Source organism: Lissotriton vulgaris, chromosome 6, assembly GCF_964263255.1.
Source record: "Lissotriton vulgaris chromosome 6, aLisVul1.2, whole genome shotgun sequence".
NCBI classification, from domain to species: Eukaryota; Metazoa; Chordata; class Amphibia; order Caudata; family Salamandridae; genus Lissotriton; species Lissotriton vulgaris.
The window spans coordinates 1,115,082,021-1,115,102,554 of NC_141694.1; the positions used below are offsets into that span (position 1 = coordinate 1,115,082,021).

The 20,534-nt window shown below is 46.6% G+C and overlaps 1 protein-coding gene across 1 annotated transcript in view; it reads right to left on the reverse strand.

Moving 5' to 3' along the window:
• PYGB (glycogen phosphorylase B) overlaps positions 1-20,534 on the reverse strand; it is a 684,627-nt gene that overhangs the window by 191,513 nt on the left and 472,580 nt on the right. Inside the window, exon 14 of the mRNA XM_086927201.1 lies at positions 6,833-6,980. Within this exon, the coding sequence (XP_086783327.1) occupies positions 6,833-6,980 (148 nt within the window). The remainder of the gene's footprint in view (positions 1-6,832; positions 6,981-20,534) is intronic.

Sequence of the window (20,534 nt, forward strand, 5' to 3'; positions counted from 1 at the left end):
TGAAAGAAGGTACCCTCCTGGTCGCAGCCCATAATGCAAAAGGTGTGTTGAACCTTCCAATTTTATGTAAAAGGGTCCGTGAATAGTATGTCTGGGATCTTGAGTGGAAGCAACCTGAATCTGGCTTGAACAGCTATTTCACGTGGACCCTGAAGAGCCTCAATCCAGTCATCATCTTCACTGCTACACAGATCATCAGTACAGGCGTGTCTCAGGGCACCCAACAGGTCCGGGGAATTATTAATTATCTTCGAGTAGAAAGTAGAAATTCCTTTTTTGGGTATAGGTTCAGTTAACAAACAGTCCTCTTATGGCGAAGCATCAGGTAAATCTTCACCCTCAAGGAAGTGAACCTGCAGTACATGTCCCAGCTGGAGATACCGATAATTCTTAGGTTCTGCCTTCTCGTACTCCTGACGAAGGACATCAAACTTTATCAGAGACTGATCTCTCCACACATCCTCCAATTCATTGGAGCAGACAACGCTTGTTTTACTGAAGAACTTTACTGGAATCGGATAGGGTGTATTTTGAAGCACATATACAAAGCGTGGGAGGGCCAGCATTTTGTAGAGAGCAGCCCTGCCCATTAGGGACAAATGGCAGTGTATGCCAATGTGCCATATCATTATGGAGTCTCTCCAGTTGGGGAACAAATTCCTTAGAATAAATATGTACGGGTCTCGGGTGACATAGATCCCTAGGCACTGGAAGCTCTCAGTTACAACTGGTGCCGTGCACTCTGCAGGGAGCCGTGGTGACGGCCCTGACAAGGGAAAGATGGTAGCATCAGGTAAATCTTCACCCTCAAGGAAGTGAACCTGCAGTACATGTCCCAGCTGGAGATACCGATAATTCTTAGGTTCTGCCTTCTCGTACTCCTGACGAAGGACATCAAACTTTATCAGAGACTGATCTCTCCACACATCCCCCAAAGGTTCAATGCCTCATAGTGCTGACCGAGAAAAGCCTAGTAGGGTGCCCACCTCGCGAAGCAGATCACTATGCCACAAAAGAGTCAGAGTATGAGCCTGTCCTTCTCACCCAGACTGCTCAAGGCCTCTCTCGAAATCTGGACCACTGTCCCTGTATGTGATGGTAACTTTCTCTCCATTCTTTTACGGTAGAGGATAGCTTCATGCCTGCCCCCCCCCCCCTATTGCATCTCTGTCAACCCAAGAAGATGGTTCCTGTCTATCGGAGAAGATCCACTATTTGACCACCAACAGCTGTGAGGCCCAGCACTACTTCCTGACATCTGGGATTGTGAGCCCCCCATCGTCTATTCCACTCTGCAATTTGCCTAACGCGACACGTGAGGCATCGCTGTTTCATTGGAGCAGACAACGCTTGTTTTACTGAAGAACTTTACTGGAATCGGATAGGGTGTATTTTGAAGCACATATACAAAGCGTGGGAGGGCCAGCATTTTGTAGAGAGCAGCCCTGCCCATTAGGGACAAATGGCAGTGTATGCCAATGTGCCATATCATTATGGAGTCTCTCCAGTTGGGGAACAAATTCCTTAGAATAAATATGTACGGGTCTCGGGTGACATAGATCCCTAGGCACTGGAAGCTCTCAGTTACAACTGGTGCCGTGCACTCTGCAGGGAGCCGTGGTGACGGCCCTGACAAGGGAAAGATGGTAGATTTGGTTGATAAGGTAGCCAGAGTAACTGCCAAAGAGATCAAAGATGTTCAATAGCCTAGCTACTGAGAAATAGGGTCTTGTAACAGAGTGCTATGGCGTCAGCGTACAGGGAGATATGTTCTTCCCAGCCACTGCCGGCTCTGATTCCCCACACCAGTGGGTCCTGTCCAATCTGCGATCGGCTCAAGGGCCTAGGCAAATATCATGGGCAAGAGAAGGAACCCCTGTTGGGTTCCCTTCCGAAACTCAAAGGAGTGAAATTTTGTCCTGTTGACCTGCACCCTGGCCATAGGGACCTGGTACAAAAGTCTCACCCACCCACAAAAGTTTGGTCCAAAGCCCAGCCTTGTCAATGTGGTGAAAAGATAAGGCCTTTAAATGCTGATAAATGCCATTTTGGTGTTAAGAGCCATCAAAACGCAGTGTCTGGGCCCGGCTGGCCCATTATGTGGAGCCCATCATAGAGTCTTCTCAAGTTGAGACGAGTACTCCAGTGTGGCTTGAAGCTAGATTGATCTAGATGTACTATGGAAGTTATGACTGTACTTAAAAGCATTGCAAGGGTCTTAGCCAATACCTTGGCCTCTACGTTCAGTGAGGATTTGGGACTGTAAGAGTTGCAGTTGGTCAGGGGTTTCCTTTTTTGTGTATGATGTCGATCGTGGCCATACGATGCCCTTCTGGAAGGCAGCCCGGGGTCAGCGCTGTCTGAAACATTTCTAGCATTGGCTTAGCTATCTTGTCCACCAATCCCTTGAACAATCCAATGGGCACACTATTTGGCCCCACCACCTTACCATACTGGAGGTCCCCGAAGGCAAGTGCCAGTTCATCTCCAGTCAGGTCCTTCTCAAGGGCCTACACTACATAGTCCGCTAGTGTCTAGAGGGGATTATTGTGAAGTAGTTCTTCCAAGTCAGAACCTTGCCTGGTACTTGAGGTGGTGTATAATTCCTCGTAATAAGCTATCACCTCACCCCTAGTCTGTAAAACTTCCTCTCCATCTAGGACTCCTAGCACCCACGAGCGGTACCGGTCCCTCTTCTCTAGCCAAGCAAGCAGTTTGTTGGCCTTGTTGCCCACGTCATACAACCGGCGTTGTATTGCCAGTGCATGAGAGAGCACCATGTTATCAACCAAGATCAGCAAGTCTTGTTGACGAAGATCCAGCTGATGACATATGTTGCCACCCCCTCCATTGCCACTCTAGCCTTGACGTCCTTTATGTCCCTCTTTATATCCACCCATTTTTTTTTAGATCTTTCTTTTTCCCTCCTAAAGAGCCTGGGCCTGTTCCCAGATAACAGTTTTGAATGCTCACCATAAAACACTGGTGAATGTTACTGACCCCAAGTTCTCTTGAAAGTATAATTCAGTGGCTGTGATGAACTTTTCTTTAATGCGTAGTGTGTCGTTAACCTGAAAGCCCCAATCCGGGTGTGATAAGTGAGGAGATGATCAAGTCGAGAGAGTGAGCTATGCGCAGAAGAGAAGTACATATATTGTTGTAATTGTGGGTTATGTGCCCTCCACAGATCTACCAAACCCATTGCAGAAACAAAGGCTAGCAATAATCCTGCATCTGCTCTGGTGGGTGCAGTACTCATTCTATCTACCCCAGGATCCATGGCAGCATTGAAATCTCCCCCAAGTATAAGAGTGCCTCCAGACATTTACTTAAGTAGAGAAAACCGACTTTAGGAAGGGTTAAGGGGTAGTCTCTGCGGTACATAGAGGGAACAGAGTTTTAGGGTAAGTCCCTCCTAGGTTACAGAGATGGCCACATAGCAGCCCTGGGTGTCCTGCCACGTTTTAAGTGGGGTGAAAGGTAATGTTTTCTTGATTACTATGCCCATGCCCCTTGAGCCTGTGGAGTAACCTGAATGGGCCACCAACTTGAAACCAAATCGATCTAAAGCCATGTAGTGATTACCCCGGAGGTGCATTTCTTGTAGAAGTATGAGATCAGGAGAGTGTCTCTGCACATATTGAAGCACTAATGTGTGTTTTATTTTGTTCCCCAGACCGTTGACATTGTGCGAACCAGGCCAGTACTGTAACCTTCTTGCCTGCATTATCTTGACTAACAAGAAGCTGCATAGATGAGCAAATAATGTTAATTACAACACTAAACAAATCAACCCCAGTAACTTCCCACACCTTGGTCCCCGAATAACGAGTTCAAAACTACCCACTACCCAACGTGCCTGTCACCCCAAAAGTTGTATGTAACAGTAAGGGTACATTGCATCACCAAAGTGATCTGGTCTGAGATAATGATAAGTATTGTATTCCCCAAGGTTTGCATGAGGCAGTTCTTTATGAGTACACCGCCCCCCACAAGGTTTGTATGCATCAATATCGTCCCGAATAGGCAGGATCCATGACCTAGCCCATACCACAGATCGATATAACATTACTAGGTCCATAAAGCGGGAGAAAGAAATGTCCTCTCCTCCGTAAAGGGCCTCAGAATTTTGGGCTAGCAGAGCGGTCATGGCTGCTTATCTCTTTCCCTCCATCTGCGGGCCTGGTCCAACGATCATGACCTCTCTTCCAAGTCACACCCCTCCAACCAGTTCCATGCCTCATCCTGAGAAACAAAGTGTAGCGTCTTCCAATCCGTCACAAAGCGGAGCTTGGCTGGGTATAGCATCATGTACTTGATGTTCTGGTCCTGAAGTGCCCTCTAGACTGATTTAAAATTATGTCGCATAAGTAGCACCTGAAGGGTGAAATCAGGAAAGAAACGGATGATCGAGTTCTCGAAATAGAGATCCTTGTGGGTACGAGCTGCCTGCAGGATTGCATCTTGGTCTCTATAGTTGAATACCCTAGCTATGATCGTACTTGGGTGGCATCCGGGCGTGGTAGGGGGTAGCTCCCTGTGCACCCTCTCTATAGAGAAATAGATGGATATTCTCATAGGACAGAGTGTCTTAAGGATGAGATCCTCCAGGAAGAGATCAACACTTTGCCCCTCCGCCCCCTCAGTCACCCCCACCATGTGAATGTTATTATGTCTGGCATGACCCTCGTGGTCCTCCAGACGGGCTGTGATGGCAGCGTCTGTTTGGTAAGCATATCAACCCGTTTTTATAGCCTCTTTGTTCTGGAGAGTAGCCCATTTATTTTAGATTCAGCAGTAGTGACTTTCTCAGCTATACTGTGAACATCAGCATGCAGCAGGTTGACATCCATCGCAACAGTGTCCAATTTAGCCTCCAGCATGCCTCTGAGGCGCAGGGGGCACGGAGAATGCAGCTCTGCCCACACCCACCCCGGCCGGGCTCTTCCTCCCAGCATCTGCCGGCAGACACTGGAGCAGAGCAGAGTATTTATTTTATTTTATTTAATGCGATTTTCTATAGCGCGAACATTACCTGAAGGTGTCACATGGGTGGCTGCATGAGCCTCAGTGCTCCGCACACAGGCACAAAACTCACCCACCAAATCGCGCCGCAGGTCGCCGAAAACCGGTGCCCCAGTGCGTATATATGGAGATAATCTGGAGTTGGAGGCTGAGCCCTGTTTGGGTACGGGCTCTCAGGAACACCACCTCCATCTGACACCAGCCTCAGAGACAAGATGAAGGCCGTCCACCGCCGGAGCCTGCTCCCCATCGGCGGAGCCTGTGATTTTTGGCGAGGCTCCTGCGGCACAACCTACGGGGCGGCGGACTCACATTTGAGGAGCAGTGAGTCAGCGGACCTACTGTCGGCACCTGCGAGCACGCTGTAATGCCCGCTGGGATGCGCGGGACCGGACCGGGGACTGCCCCCTTCTCCCGCCGACGCGAAGATGATGGAGCCAAGAATCCAGGCCCCCGCTGGCCTATGGTGCAGCAGTGAGGAGCGACCCGCCACCTCTCACCTGGGGTTAGCGGGCGAGAGGCTCTGTGCTGTGCCCCCAAACTGAATCCCAGTAACACTAGTCCTTCGGGGATGCCTGGTTTCAAAATGGCACCCGTCAGAGTGAGCGGCTGAATCTGGGAGAGAGAAGAGTTGCATCCCAACACCGGAGCACTCTTTGCACGGTGTAGAGGTAGGCTGGCGTGCCCCCATGACGACCTCTGCCCCTGGGGGGAGGGGCATCGCACCCCTACATGTGCCAAGTTGCTACATTATCTCTGAAACATGCCTGGTTTCAAAATGGCGGTTGCATGCCCGCGCTGGATCTGCGCACTTGAAGCCCCCCCCCTCCCAGAAGCAATTGGTGCGGTTATCTAAAACAGCAAGGATCAGAGGGGGAGAGCATCGGCCGCCCCCTTGTTAACTTTTGCGGACACCGCCTACTAGGTTCGGTCCAGCACAACCTGTATCCAGCATGCTGCTTCCCTCATCAAAAATCCTGAGAAGATCTATTTGTATATATATATATATAGCGATAACTCTAACCACTAGTAAATGTAGTCGACTTTTGTACTCACTACCATTCCTATGTGATTCTTAGAGTTTATCCATTTGTATCTCTTCCTTGAGTGACTTTACAACTTGTACATTTGCAATTTTCTCTGTTTGTATCTCTTCCTTGTGTGACTTTACAACTTGTACATTTGCAATTTTTTTCTGTTTGTATCTTTTATGTAACTCATGTAATCCTAAGTCTTATGTATAGCAACTGGTTCTTATGTAAAGCGCTCTGACACCTTCGGGTAATGTTCGCGCTATATAAAATCGCATAAAATAAATAAATAAATTATCTCCCTCAGGGAGGGCCCGGGCGAAAATGCGGCCAGATCATTTTGAAAGTCACTTTTTAGACCATTCATTATTTTTGCAGCTTCCACCACACCTTGGATAATATACACAAAACATGCCTAGCAGAACCCAAATTAGATGAGCAGTTTTTTAATAATGTTTCGTGCAGATTTGTCAAACGACACTGACGGTATTAGCAACAAAAAATCTTCTTTTCAATAGAAAGTTAGACCTAACCCTAACTGCATATTTTTTGTTCATCAAATAGTTAACATCTTGTGTAAGATGTTGGCTTGCATTACTTGTAAGCAAACCAAAAATATTTAATATATGACTAGTGTATATTTAAACCAGAATTTATGATTTTGTCTAAATCTTTTGACTTAAAAGAGGATAATAGTAAAAAAATCGAGTGTTATTGTTGTTAAATCATTCACTTTTATTAGTAAAACGCAGAAACTAGTACAATGGAGTACTCACGATTGTAGAGAGAAATGACATGTAAACAGTTGAGTATCTGCCTCTTGTACTCGTGGATTCTCTTGACATGAAGGTCAAACATAGATGAAGGGTTGATCTTCACTTTATAGATCTTTTCTAAGTATGCAGAAAATTTCAGCTTGTTCTCCTGCAGGGTTAAGAAAACCAAAGCATATCATGTACATGTGCTTAGTTTGTCTTATTAAGTGTACATCCCCCCTCATTTGCCCCAACTATCCCTATGATGGAAGTATGGCCCTAGAGCTGGCTATCGCTCTACTGCATTTATATTTTGGAATGCCATGTTCTGCTGGGACTTCCAGGTTACTCACAACAGGGAAATGACCATCAGGCGTATTACACAATGATCCCTTGGGGTACAGTGGGTGAGTTCACCTGCTTTATGTGCCCCTAGGGCACTTTGGTATTACAGATGGGACCACAAATGCTTGTGCGGCCCCTTCTGTAATACTGATAACGCTAGTGCACATGTAGCACCAGAGTTATCGTGAGTTGGCATTCCCTTATTTGGATGGGGACGTGGCCGCATGCAAATGAGGAAATATTTTTGCCTCTGGGCCCGCGCGGTATTATGGACACAGACACCAATGCAAAAAAACCATCAGGAGGTGCAATGTGAGTGAACTCCGTGAGAGCAGCCCTCAGGAGGGAGGAAAGGGGTGGGACCCCTAGAGATCTCCTTGCAGGCAGGTGCAGTCACTCACTAAACCCACCTGTTAAGGAATCTCTCACACCTCTTGAAAGTACAGGCAGGTTGCCACCTGCACAGAGAAATATGGAGTGGCTTGTCAACAGCTGCTCCATATTTTACTTGAATGTGCTGCTCCAGCGGCAGCTCAAATTCAAGGCTGCCCTGAGGGCAGTGTATTCACCATAATATGGTGCACTTTCTCTGCTTGTGCACGGAGCACCTTTTGAAAGGTGTGCTATGGCGCAAACAGGGAACATGCACCCTGTGAGCAATATGGCCCCAGATGTCTAGCATATGCACAAAAGTAGTTCTGTCTATAAGATAATTGGGGTTGTCTGGTTCTTTCCTATATTGAATTTAGATTAAACAGTAAATATCTGAGAAGGTTTGATTCCGCTAAATCATGAAGTGTCAACCACTATTGTATTGTGTTATCAGATAAACGCAGGTCAAAAGGACACTAATTTTTAAGCACTGGCATTCTATTCAAGAAACCATTACAGTTTATTTTTTGTCTTGGTTTGCACAATTAAAACAAATAGGTGAATGCACCTCACTACCATTAAATGATAAAGGAAAGTGAGGGCCTGGAATCTTGGTTCTTGTGGCACTGATCCATATTTTAGCTCTAGAATTGGGGAGAATTCCCTTAGTGCATAATATGATGCAGCCTTTTTCCTTCCATATAATTTGAGGGAATCTCATGTGCCAGGAACAAGGGGGCACTATAAAAAGAATGAGGAAACCACTTTGGGGAACTGAAGAGTGTAATGCTTCTGGAAGCCGTTGGCTTTCTTTTCAGTCCAGTACACACTAAAGGGCCAGGTTTGTTCGTGTTGAGAATTCATATACCAACCTGTAGAGAAGCCTAATTATAATCCATTGCCCTTATGAAAATTCTTCATTATGAAGCAAGTGATAATAATGAGAGATCTTTATTCCATAGCTTTAAAAAATATAAAGAGTAAAGGTTGATTTAGAGTTTAGTGAACAGGTTACTCTGCACAAATGTGATGGATATCACACCCTCCTCATTACAAGTTCAATATATCCTATGGCACATACAAGGTGGGCAGTATATCTATCATGTTGTTACAAAGTAACTTGCCATATTCGAAAGCAGTCCCTATGTAAAGAGTGAAAATGCCCCTTGAAAGGCCTAGGACCTGTGGTACACAGTACAAGATGATTATTGACATAGACTTTAGGCCAAGTAGTGATAGTTGATTCTTTTGCTATAAAATGATTTACTGAACAGATGTTACAGGAGTTCAGTATCTCAATACACCTACACATGGATTCTTTCAGTTAAATAAGCATAATTTCTAGAGCCTTGGCCTGCAAGCTGTTTTCATAAAACAGTTTCTACTATTGCATCCAAAATAACATACATGGGCAATCAATCCTTTTGAGAAGCGTTTGTACTAAGATGATGGAAGCGTTCCATGTTCACCCCGCTTCTACATAAGCCAACGACTGATCCTCACATTATTAAAAACTAGAGATCTATTTCTTTTTACCTCTCATTGCAAACATTTTTAAAAAAGAGGTCACTTCACAAATATCTGCCCTCATAAGATCTACCAATGTTCCCAACTTAGCTCCAACTGGTTAGGAGCAGCTCATAGCATAGAAGCAATTAGCCTCAATCTAAAACAAGATTCAAATGCTTCTTGACAGTGACAATTCAGCATTTCTGACGCTTTTGGACTTTTTTCTGCCTTCAATACTGCGGAGCATATTGGTGGAGATTAGTATTGGAGGCAACGCCTAAACCTGGCTTACTTCTTTTTTAACCCAGAGAAAATGTTAAATTTGAACAGTTTGTGTATTCAGCACAATACAGAATTCCTCATTTAGGCCTCTTTCTCTTTAATATCTATGTTGCATGTTTGACAAAATTGATTCACTCTTTCGGGCTACTCTTTAGAAGTTACACCAATGATATTCAGATTGTATTATTCTTGTGAGGAATTTCCAAAACTCTATGATTGGTGTAGCGACCTGGATAGTCAATAATCTTCTTAAACTGAAATCTAAAAAGTAGAGATCATCATTGTTGGTCCCAATTCTGCAAAACGAATGACAAATTGTGGCTACAACAGCTGAGAACTTATCTATGCCCAAAAGATTTAGTCCGAAATCTTGGCATCTATGATAAATCGCTTTTTTCTGAATCTTATCTCAGAAATCACACCTCAATGTTTTATTGCTAAACATTCCAAGACAAAACCGTATCACATTTACCAAAATGATTATATTTTTTGGTTATACAAGCAGTTGTTGGGTCAAACCTCAATTCGTGCAATTATCGGTATTTGGGACATCAGAAATATACCACACAGTGACTGCAAATTCTCCAAAACAATCCTGCAAAAATTTCAACAGGCTTGGATGACCCTTTTTGAAAAAGCTGAACTGGGTGCCTATTGGAAAAAGAACAGCTATCGAAAGCCTATGCATGTATCACAAATATTTAAATGCTGCAGGAGAAAGATCACGACCTATTCGTTTCCAGTTTTTACCAACCATGTAGCGTTCTTCCCTGTGCCTCCTCCTATTCTCTTATTATGCCTAAAATCAAAATAATCTTACATTCCAGAAAGATTTAAAGACCTGTTGCTTTCCATGTAACATTGCTCTGTACCTGTGTATAGGCTCTTCAGTGCCAGGACGCATTATGGTAATTGTGTGCTCTACAATCTATAAAATACATTTCCAAAGTAAATAAATATCTGGACAACTGATATGTGAATATCCCAGGTGGAACATGTTCTTAGGTTTACAGCAGATGCTGAGTGTTTTGGAAATGCTCTATTTGTGAATAGTTATATGAATTCTTACAAGACGGAACTTTTTCTGAATGATAGAACCATAAGCGAATGAATGAATGAGGGGTTATAGAAACACACAATGGGGACATTCAGCAGGCAGAGGACTGGAAACACAGAGGCTCCTAAAAGGACAGGCTGTCTGTTTGTGGCAACACTTGTGGATTCAAAGAAACAGATCAACATTTACCTTTGAAGGCTGGAGCATGTCTAGAGATACAGCATTACATACTGAACATGCACTGCTGTACTCGAGGATGCATGAGAGAGATGCCACATCTTAATCATTAATGCTTCTCTAAGTACAATAATTACAAAATCGACAGGGAAATCTTAGGTAGACAACCTGTGTTGTATCTACAGCAGCTGTAACATCATAGAAACAACATGAAAAAGACACCATACAGCGGAGCCCACAGTACCTCCGGATGGTCCCTTTTTTTAGACTACTTTTGCAGGCTCAACTCCGTTACTCACTGGAGAGCATAGGAGGGAAAGTAGAATGGAGATGAGGGCTGCTACCAGTGGGAAAACTGAAAAGGAATCAGATTAACACCCACTGGAGAGGCAGGTCGGCGTCTCTCTGCTGTGACATTGCGCTGTTCCTCCTAGCATCACCTGCAGAGATCAAGTGTAGAGATCCAGCAGCTGTGCGTCTCATAGAAGCCTCTCAACCTCTTTGTGGGGGATACGAGTGAGGAGCATTGGATGACACCTCTGATGAATGGAGAGGACAGGAAAAGGTCAGAGGAGTAGACACAGCATAACTCAAGCCACATTACACATACTCGTGTGGCCAGGAGCATTGGATGGTTGAGCTGCAGGAGAAAGTCTTATTCAGCCTGGCTGTGATGGGAACAGGTTCCAGCAAACACGTCACAGTCAGCGCCAGCTTTATTTAGGTTCTGGTATGGCTGGTTGCAAACTGACGTGATCCCCACTGGAATAACATACTAGAGAGTATTTAAAAGAGAGCACTCACTAAGACATTTAAAAAACTAGAGGGAGCATCTGAACCTGGTGATCTGATGAATAGGCTAATTTTAAGATTCCATCCTGGCCAAAAATAACATATCTAGGAAAAAGGGGGTGAGACTTAGAGTTCTTCATGTCTCATTTATCAGCCCCAATAGAAAAATCTAGGTAATAAATAGGTGTATGGCAGAGCTCTGACTAGAGCAGAGCAAGGGAGGTAACATTGCTTTCACCTACATAAATACAGCCCGTAACATCTGATACAACTCGTGTTGGCTACAGTTTGTACAGGATTAGATGTTGCTGTGGGGAAAACATGAAAATGGCTAGGGTGTACTGAATATTTAGAATCCACCACAGAGGAGACCTTAGAGAAGAACAAGGACTTTAATGAATGTGCGTTGCTAAATTGGAGATATATCTATAGACACTTGATGTGCTCATAGAGGGTCACACAAATTAGTTCGGGGTGATCTCACCATCCCTTCGGCAAAGCTGTGAAAAGCTCTATCAAAAATAAGAAATACGGTTTACTTCTGCAGTATTTTAATTGATAACCAAAATATTTGACTTAAAATTCATTATGATCAAACAATCCGTTGTTTGTTATTGCATCGAGTGCATCATCACTGCTATATCATTGGACAACCCGTAATCTCAAAGACCGACACACCATTCACCCTGCTTTTTTAAACTTATTTAATTATCCTTACCCTATGTTTAATTATTTAACAGTAACGCTCACCTTTTCATTCCCTTTAAGACTGTAATTTTCCATGATGTGTTGGCGGGAATATACAAAAAAATCAAGGTGCTGTATGACGAATGGCTAGGAGGCCCACATTTTGAACAAAACAGTTTCTGGATCAGCCCCAAGAAATGACACCGAAAAGGGCTCTGGTTGTTATGTTATGTTATGTTACGTGAATTTGTACTGCGCACAGCTGCCCCAGCCAAGGGGCGTCCTGGCGCATGTCAAGGTAACACGCAACAACCACAGGAAACACAACAGCTAAAAAGGAGAGATCAAGATTAAAACAGGAAAGTTTTTATCGCCTTGCGAAAGGGAAGAAGGTCTTCCAGCAACCGAATCTCCACCGGGAGGGAGTTCCAGAGTTCGGCCGCTTTGACCCGGAAAGAACGACCACCGATACAGCACAGCTTGTATCGAGGGATGATGGTAAGAGCTTGGCCCAAGGATCTCAGATGTCGAGTGGGGACGTACCAGGACAGGAGACCCATAAGAGTTTGAGGGGCCGTACCATTTAGGATCTTAAAGGCCAAGCACAGTACTTTGAACTGGATTCTTGCTCTGACCGGCAGCCAGTGCAACGCTTTCAGAGTACTGGAAACAGGGCAAGATCTGGGAAGACCAACGATAGCTCTGGCGGCAGCGTTCTGCACTCGTTGGAGGCGAGTGACTTCGGCCAAGTTAGCACCGACCAGAAGAGAGCTGGCATAATCCAGGCACGATATAACAGTCGCCTGTATTACCAACTGCCGTGTATGAGAGTCAAAAAACTTCAGGACTGGTCGGAGAGCCCGGAGAATTCCAAAACAGCATGCTGCCGTTCTCTTCGTGTGCCCCACAAAACTGAGAGTGGGATCCATCCACACTCCCAAGTTTTTTAATTCCGTCACAGGAAGGGGGGCCGGCCCAAGCTCCGAAGGCCACCACCTGTCCCCCCAGAGATCCGCCCTTCTACCGACGATCATAATCTCGGTCTTCTTCGCGTTGAGCTGGAGGCAGTTGGCCTTCATCCAGCTTGCCACCGCTCTGAGTCCACTCTGAAACCTGGGAGCATCCTGGTCCGCATCCCCGCTGATCGTAACCGCTAGCTGGGTGTCATCGGCATATGACACCATTGTCATACCCCACAGCCTGACAACCTCAGCTAGCGGTCTCACGTAAAGATTGAACAACGTGGGGCTCAGCGAGGATCCCTGCGGCACTCCCTGTTTCAGAGGATGGAAACTGGACTGGAACGGCGGTATCGCAACGCTGAAGAGGCGACCATCGAGGAAGGACTGGAACCACTGGAGGGCGGACCCCCCCCCCCCACTCCAATCTCCTCCAGGCGGTGCAACAGGATGGGATGAGAGACAGTATCGAAGGCAGCGCTTAGATCTAATAATATCAGCGCCGCCATCTGTCCTGCATCCATCACTGTGCGAAGATGTTCAGCCATGGTGAGAAGGGCGGTTTCCGTGCTGTGCCCAGCACGGAACCTGTTCTGGGTGGGGTCTAAGATGTTGGCACGAGTGAGGTGGTCGGAAAGAACCTTGTTCACGTGGGCCTCCACGACTTTGGTCGGCCAGGGGAGCAGGGAAATAGGCCGGTAATTTTCCGGTTTTTCCGGGTCCAGAGAGGGTTTCTTTAAAATAGGAGAAACCACAGCCCGCTTCCAACTTGTTGGAACCATACCCGAGGCCAGCGAGATGTTAATCAGGGAGAGTACCGAGGTACGACCCACAAACAGCTGGTTTCTAAAAAGGGCAGGCTTAAGCGGATCGGCGGGCGACCCGGATTTCACCTGCTGCGCCAAGATGGTAAAACCCTCGGGTGTCAACGGGGGTAGCACATGAAGCAGAAAATCTCCGCTGAAGTTACATGGAGTACCTGCCGGTGGCCTAGTGTCCGGAAAAGTTGAATAAGTGTTCTGAACTTTTTCTAAAAAGAACCGGGCAAGAGCCTCACAGTGCGCCATGGAGCTCGTTGTTGTGGCCGAGGCTCGCTTTGCCACAAGGTCCTTTACCACTTTGAAGATGGTTTTTGATGGGTTAAGGCTATTGCCGAACTCCGCAGCGTAAAAAGCTGCCCGGGCCCGACATATAGCACGGTGGTAAGCTTTAACGGCAGCGAGATACACAGCCTTCTTCCCGCTGTCGTACACCTTCCACCTTGTGCTATGCAGTTGTCATTGACCGATAGGATGGGCGCTTGAACAACAGAAGATATACTTGTATCACTCTAAAGAGCCAACAGAGGACCTTGCGAGGCCAGGCTATAACTTCTATGGAGCTTATTGAAAAGAGCAGTTTCTTAAAAAGGTCACGCTCATAGCTAATGTATCAGTGACATTCAGCCTCAAGCAACTTATCACCAATGAGGCCCCCCTAACATTCACCAGGAAGTAGGTATGACTGCATTATTGTTCAAAGGCAAAATGGTGCAGCAGTTTGGGGAGGACTGTTCCTTTTGGGGGAGTGGGGAGGAATTGATTTGGGAATGGTTAGTCGCTGCCTGAATTGGTACAACAGCTAAAACATTATGATGTGTATCTCCGAATGATCAAGAATTTCCATCCACATTGTTTGGCCTTCTTAAATATTGGGACAATGGTAACTGATTATTTAAAGAATTGGAATAGACTCCTTATTGGAAATGGCCATGTTCTGTTACAGAGAGAGAGAGAGAGAGAGAGAGAGTATCCCAGATCACCATGGTCTTTCAATCATTCTAGAGAACTTGTGCATAATACCTTCAACTGTTAGAAAGATTTTAGGGTACTGACCATAGATTTACCTACTTGTTAGGCTGATTTCCACATAGATTTATGCTTGTAAAGAACAAGTTACTTACCTTTGGTAACGCTTTTTTCTGGGGAAACAGTATCTGCCTGTGGATTCCTCACCGTGTGAATGTACCCTGCGCCAGCAACATTCGGAAACGTTTGTAGTTCTCCACGCCGACGAGGACGAGGACGACGTCACAGAGGCACGGCTTCGCTCGCGACCTCGCTGATGTCACCGGAGCCATAAGAGCGCCTTGTCGGCGTGATGGCGTCAGTTCCTCCCTTTTTTCCGTGCCCCCGAGGCACACGGACGGACCAACATAAATAGGTATAATATACACAGTACACAGTAATCAAATCAATACACACAGTGTGAAATTAATGCAAAAAGCAAGAACAATTAAACATTTCCAGTAAAAGATATAATCATAAAATTGACAGTTTGCAGGCATAGAATAGTGGATAACGGGGAGGCGGGTGGGTCCAGGAGGAATCCACTGGCAGATACTGTATCCACCAGAAAAAGCGTTATCGAAGGTAAGTAACTTGTTCTTCTAATGGATTCACCTGCCAGTGGATTCCTCACCTTGTAAATAGAATCCCACAGCAGTCCCCACTCCCGGAGGAGGGTGTCCACTCTTCTATACCAAGAAATCCTGTAGGACAGAGCGCGCAAAGTGACCGTCCCTCCTCACTTCAGAATCTAAGCAGTAATGCTTCGTGAAAGTGTGGAGGGAGGCCCAAGTTGCCGCTCTACAAATGTCCTTAACAGGAACACCTCTAGATAAGGCAGATGTAGAAGACTTTGCCCTGGTAAAATGAGCTCTTAAACCCTCTGGAGGTTCCTTACCAGTCAAAGAGTAACAAATCTTGATGCACAAGACAATCCACCTGGAAAGAGGGGGCTTGTGCACCCCTCTGCCTTTTCTGCAGTCAGCAAAGCCCACGAAGAGCCGGTCATCCACACAATAGTCTTTAGTTCTATCAAGGTAGAAGCTCACCGCCCTCTTTGGGTCTAAGCAGTGAAGCCACTCCTCCTCCTTGGAAGGGTGAGGGGGAGGATAGAAGGAAGGAAGGGTAATGGACTGCCCCAGATGGAAGGGAGTTACCACCTTAGGCAGAAAAGCAGCCCTGGTCCTGAGTACCATTCTTTCAGCATGAATGGTCAGGAATGGGGGTTTCGAAATCAGAGCTTGAAGCTCACTTACCCTCCTTGCTGAGGTAATAGCAACCAAAAATACTTTCTTAAAAGACAACAGTCTCAAGGGACACTGATGCAAGGGCTCGAAGGGAGAACCCATCAAATAGGTTAAGACAAGATTTAAGTCCCATTGAGGCACAATAAAAGGAGTGGGCGGAAATTTGTTGGTAAGGCCCTTAATAAAACATCAATATAATAGGCGACTTAAACAAAGATGGCTGATCCGGCAAGCAAAGGAATGGCAACAAAGCCGATAAATAGCCTTTCACAGTAGCCACAGCAAAACCCTGCTGAGCTAAAGAAAGAGCAAACTGAAGGATGTTAGATAAACGAGCCCTCAAGGGGTCAATAGACTTCTCTCCACACCATGAGACAAATTTGAACCACCTATAGGAATAAATAGACTTGGTGGAGTGTTGCCTGGCTGAAAGAATCAAATCCACCACGTCAGGCGGGAGAGAAAAATAATTCAGATTGCCCCGTTCAATCTCCAGGTATGAAGGTGTAAGCTCTGGAGGTGGGGGTGTAGAACCTGCCCCTGCGACTGCGAGAGGAGGTCTGCCCTGAGAGGGAGACGGGGTGGAGGGCACGAGGAGAGGTGGAGAAGATCTGTATACCACACCCTTTTGGTCATTCCGGGGCGATCAATATGACTCGGGTCCGGTCTTGGCGAATCTTCCTCAGAACCCGAGGAATCAAAGGTATGGGAGGAAACGCGTAAAGGAGTTCTGAGTGCCAACTCAACTGAAACGCATTCCCCAAAGCTCCCTGCATCGGATACTGGAGACTGCAGAATGACGGGCAGTGAGCATTCTCGTGAGTGGCAAACAGGTCCACCCGAGGAGTTCCCCACGTCCGGAAGACGTGATGAACCACCTCCGTATGAAGCCTCCTCTCGTGATCGGCTGAGAACTGCCGACTGAGACTGTCTTGATAGGTTTCATTTTCCGATGCACCACCCATTAACATTTACATATGCAAGTTAGCATCATGTGTCTAACTAATGAAGTATATACTTATGCCTTTATGTTATTTTTACTCTTCATGTGATTATTCATTTATACGTGTGGTGATATTTAGTTTCCTTAGCTTAGCTTGTGTGCCTCCATTTTGAGTATTCCTCTGTGTCTGCGAGTCGCACTCGCTCACTCCCCCCTCCCGTAGGAATAAGAAAAACCCTAATGCAGCAGTTTTTCGTTTCTCAGCTAGCTGTGGCCGAAACTAACAAGTTCCTTATCAGTAATGTTCTCATGCACCAGAGACGCTTAGGCCCGGCTCCGCGGCCTTGGGCAGAGATATCCAAATGTTGCCTTTGCAGGTGCAAATGCCTCTTGTATGATGCCTTTGTTCCTCTCTCTGGGGTCCAGTATTTTTCCAGAAGGGGCGTGTTTTGCTTCACTGTACCATGTTATAATGTATTGCTGTGATGATATGAGTCAGTCCTCTCGGCGCACTCTTTGGGGTGAGGTCGGACAGGGCTCTCTCATATGGGAGTTTATGGCCAAATAAAATACCTTGTTTATTCTACTCCACTGTCCGGCTGACTTCTTACTGAGTAACTATAGGTGAGTGTGGTAAGTCACTCGGGTGGATTTGAGCCACGCTTATCAGTCTGCGCGTACGTTCAGAACTCCGGCCACATGATTTGCCATCAGACAAATCTGATTGTCCTGAACCCAGGACCAGAGACGCAGAGCCTCTCTGCAGAGACAATGCGACCCTACTCCTCCCTGTTTGTTGACATACCACATCGCGGTAGTGTTGTCGGTTAGGACTTGAACCGACTGACCGGGAAGGGAGGAAGGCCTTGAGCGCCAAAAGTATCACCCGTAACTCCAGAAGGTTGATGTGAAACAGCCTTTCCTTTGGAGACCGAAGACCCTTGATCTCCAGGTCCCCAGATGAGCACCCCACCCTAGAGTAGAGGCATCCGTTATTACTGTGGCCACCGATGGAGGTAGGTGGAAGGGCTTTCCCTGAGACAGATTGCCTTCCATGCTCCACCAATATAGATCGGCTGCAGCTTCTCTGGAGATCCTGACAGACTCCCTGAGGTCTCTATTGTGCTGATACCACTGCCTGCGGAGGCACCACTGGAGCACCCTCATGTGCCAGCGTGCATGGTTGACCAACAGAATGCAGGAAGCAAACAGACCGAGCAGGCGAAGGACCTTCAGGACTGGAACGACCGCTCCACTGTAAAACAAGGGAATAATTTCCTGAATGTCGAGAATCCTTTGGGGAGGAGGGAATGCTCGACAGACAGTAGTGTCCAGTACCGCCCCTATCAACAGGTTGCGCTGAGTGGGCACTGGGTGAGACTTGGGCACGTTTATCGAAAAAAACAATTCGTACAACAGCTGAGGTGTCACCTGCAGATGATGAAGCACCTTATCTGGCGACTCTGCTTTGAGCAGCCAGTCTTCCAGATGGGGGATAACTGGAAACCCTGATCTTCTGAGATGGGCTGCCACCACTGCCATCACCTTGGTGAAGACTTGAGGTGCAGTAGTAAGTCCAAACGGGAGAACCGCAAACTGATAATGTTGCGACCCCACCGGGAAACGGAGATACTTCCTGTGCGACTTCAGGATCGGGATATGAAAATACGTGTCCTGCAAGTTGATCGACACCATCCAGTCCTCTTGCTGCAGCGCTTGAAGAACCTGCGCTAGGGTGAGTATCTTAAACTTTTCTTGCTTCAGAAATAGATTCAAGATCCTGAGATCCAGGATTGGACGTAAACTGCCATACTTCTTGGGTATTAAGGAATACCGGGAGTAGCATCCCTGACTCCTTTCCTGCTCTCTCGCATCTTTTTTTAATAAAGCGAGAACTTCCTCCTGTAGGAGAAGAAGGTGGTCCTCCGAGCAAACCCCTTGACAAGGAAGGTAATTTGGAGGGAATTCCCGAAAGGAAAGTGCATACCCATTCTCCACAAGATTGAAACCCAAAGGTCTGTAGAGACCAATTCCCAATCTTATAAAAAATTAGTAAGCCGACCCCCCACAGACCAACATGATCCAGAATGGTGGATCTAGGGCTGCTTTTCTGTAGTAAGAGGGGGAGAGGTAGAGGAGGAGGAGGAGGAGGAGGGCTGATGACCTCGTGGGCGACCTCTGTTTCTGCCCTTATATGACTTATCTAGGGTGTTCTGCTGCTGCTGCTGCTGAGGCTGTTTGTAAGTCCGAAAGGACGACCTCCCAAAGCCTCTGTACTTTCTATAAGAGGAACCCCTAGGATGTGCCTGCAGACCCAAGGACTTGGCTGTAGCCTTGCTATCCTTAAATCTTTCTAAAGCTGCATCTTCCTTCTTTCCAAAAAGTCCTGAGCCATCAAACAGGAGTTCCAAAAGAGTTGCCTGGACATCCTGAGAAAACTCAGAAGACTTAAGCCAGGCACTCTTTCTAGATGCAACTGAAGACCCCATTATCCTGGCCACAGAGTCCGCAGTATCAAGACCACTCTGGATCACCTGTTGTGCAGCAGCCTGCGTGTCAGACAAGACCTCATCGAAATTCTTTCTGTCCTCCTCCGATAACTTTGGGGCCAGTAGTTTAGCCGAATCCATTAAGGCATGAATGTACCTGCCCAAAAGGCAAGTAGCAGTAGTGAACTTAAGTACCATGGACGCTGAAGAAAACACCTTTTTAGCAGCCTGATCCAGTCTTTTTGACTCTCTGTCACACAGAATCTGTGGAAAAGCACCAGCCGATTTCTTTGAACAGGCAGCTTGGATAACTAGGCTCTCAGGTGAAGGGTGTGAAGTAAGAAACTCTGGATCTCCTGGAGCCGCCCTGTATCTCCTTGCAACAGATCTTGAGACTGCTGGAGCCGAAAAAGGCTTTTGCCAAACCTCCATAACCAGTTCAGTGATGGCGTCATTGATTGGTAGTAAAGGTTCTATTACTTCAGAAGGAGAATGGAGTACCTCTGTTAGAATGTTGGATTTCAATTCCGCTGTCGGGAGTTGTAGACCTAACAGATCAGCAGCCTTACGTATCAAAGTGTGGTAGGGAGCCACATCCTTTGAGGGAACCTCTGAAGGAAGAGAGAGTTGCCATTCTGGTGACATATCCAGACCACTTGCCACTCTTAAGTTTTCAAAAAACTCCTCTGACTCCTGAAGTTTACCTTCCTCTATCTCATCCTCCCTATATTGCTGTTCCTCCAACAATCTTTGTGCCCCTTATCCTCGGGGCCGGCGCCGACGGAGTCGTGCACGGCTCCGATGGATTCGGAACCAGCATCGAACCCGGATCCAGGGGCACAACCGAAGTCTAACGAGGTCGAGCTGACGACGCCGGAGATGGAGGAATCGGCGTCGACTTCCTCGGTTCCGGGAAATGCCAGGACGGAGCCGCAGGAAGAAAAGGCATAAAGGGAGCCTGAGCTTAGGCTTGAGGAACCCCTAAATTGAACGCCATAGGACCCATGGGACCCAAAGGTGCACCAGAGGGGTACATTG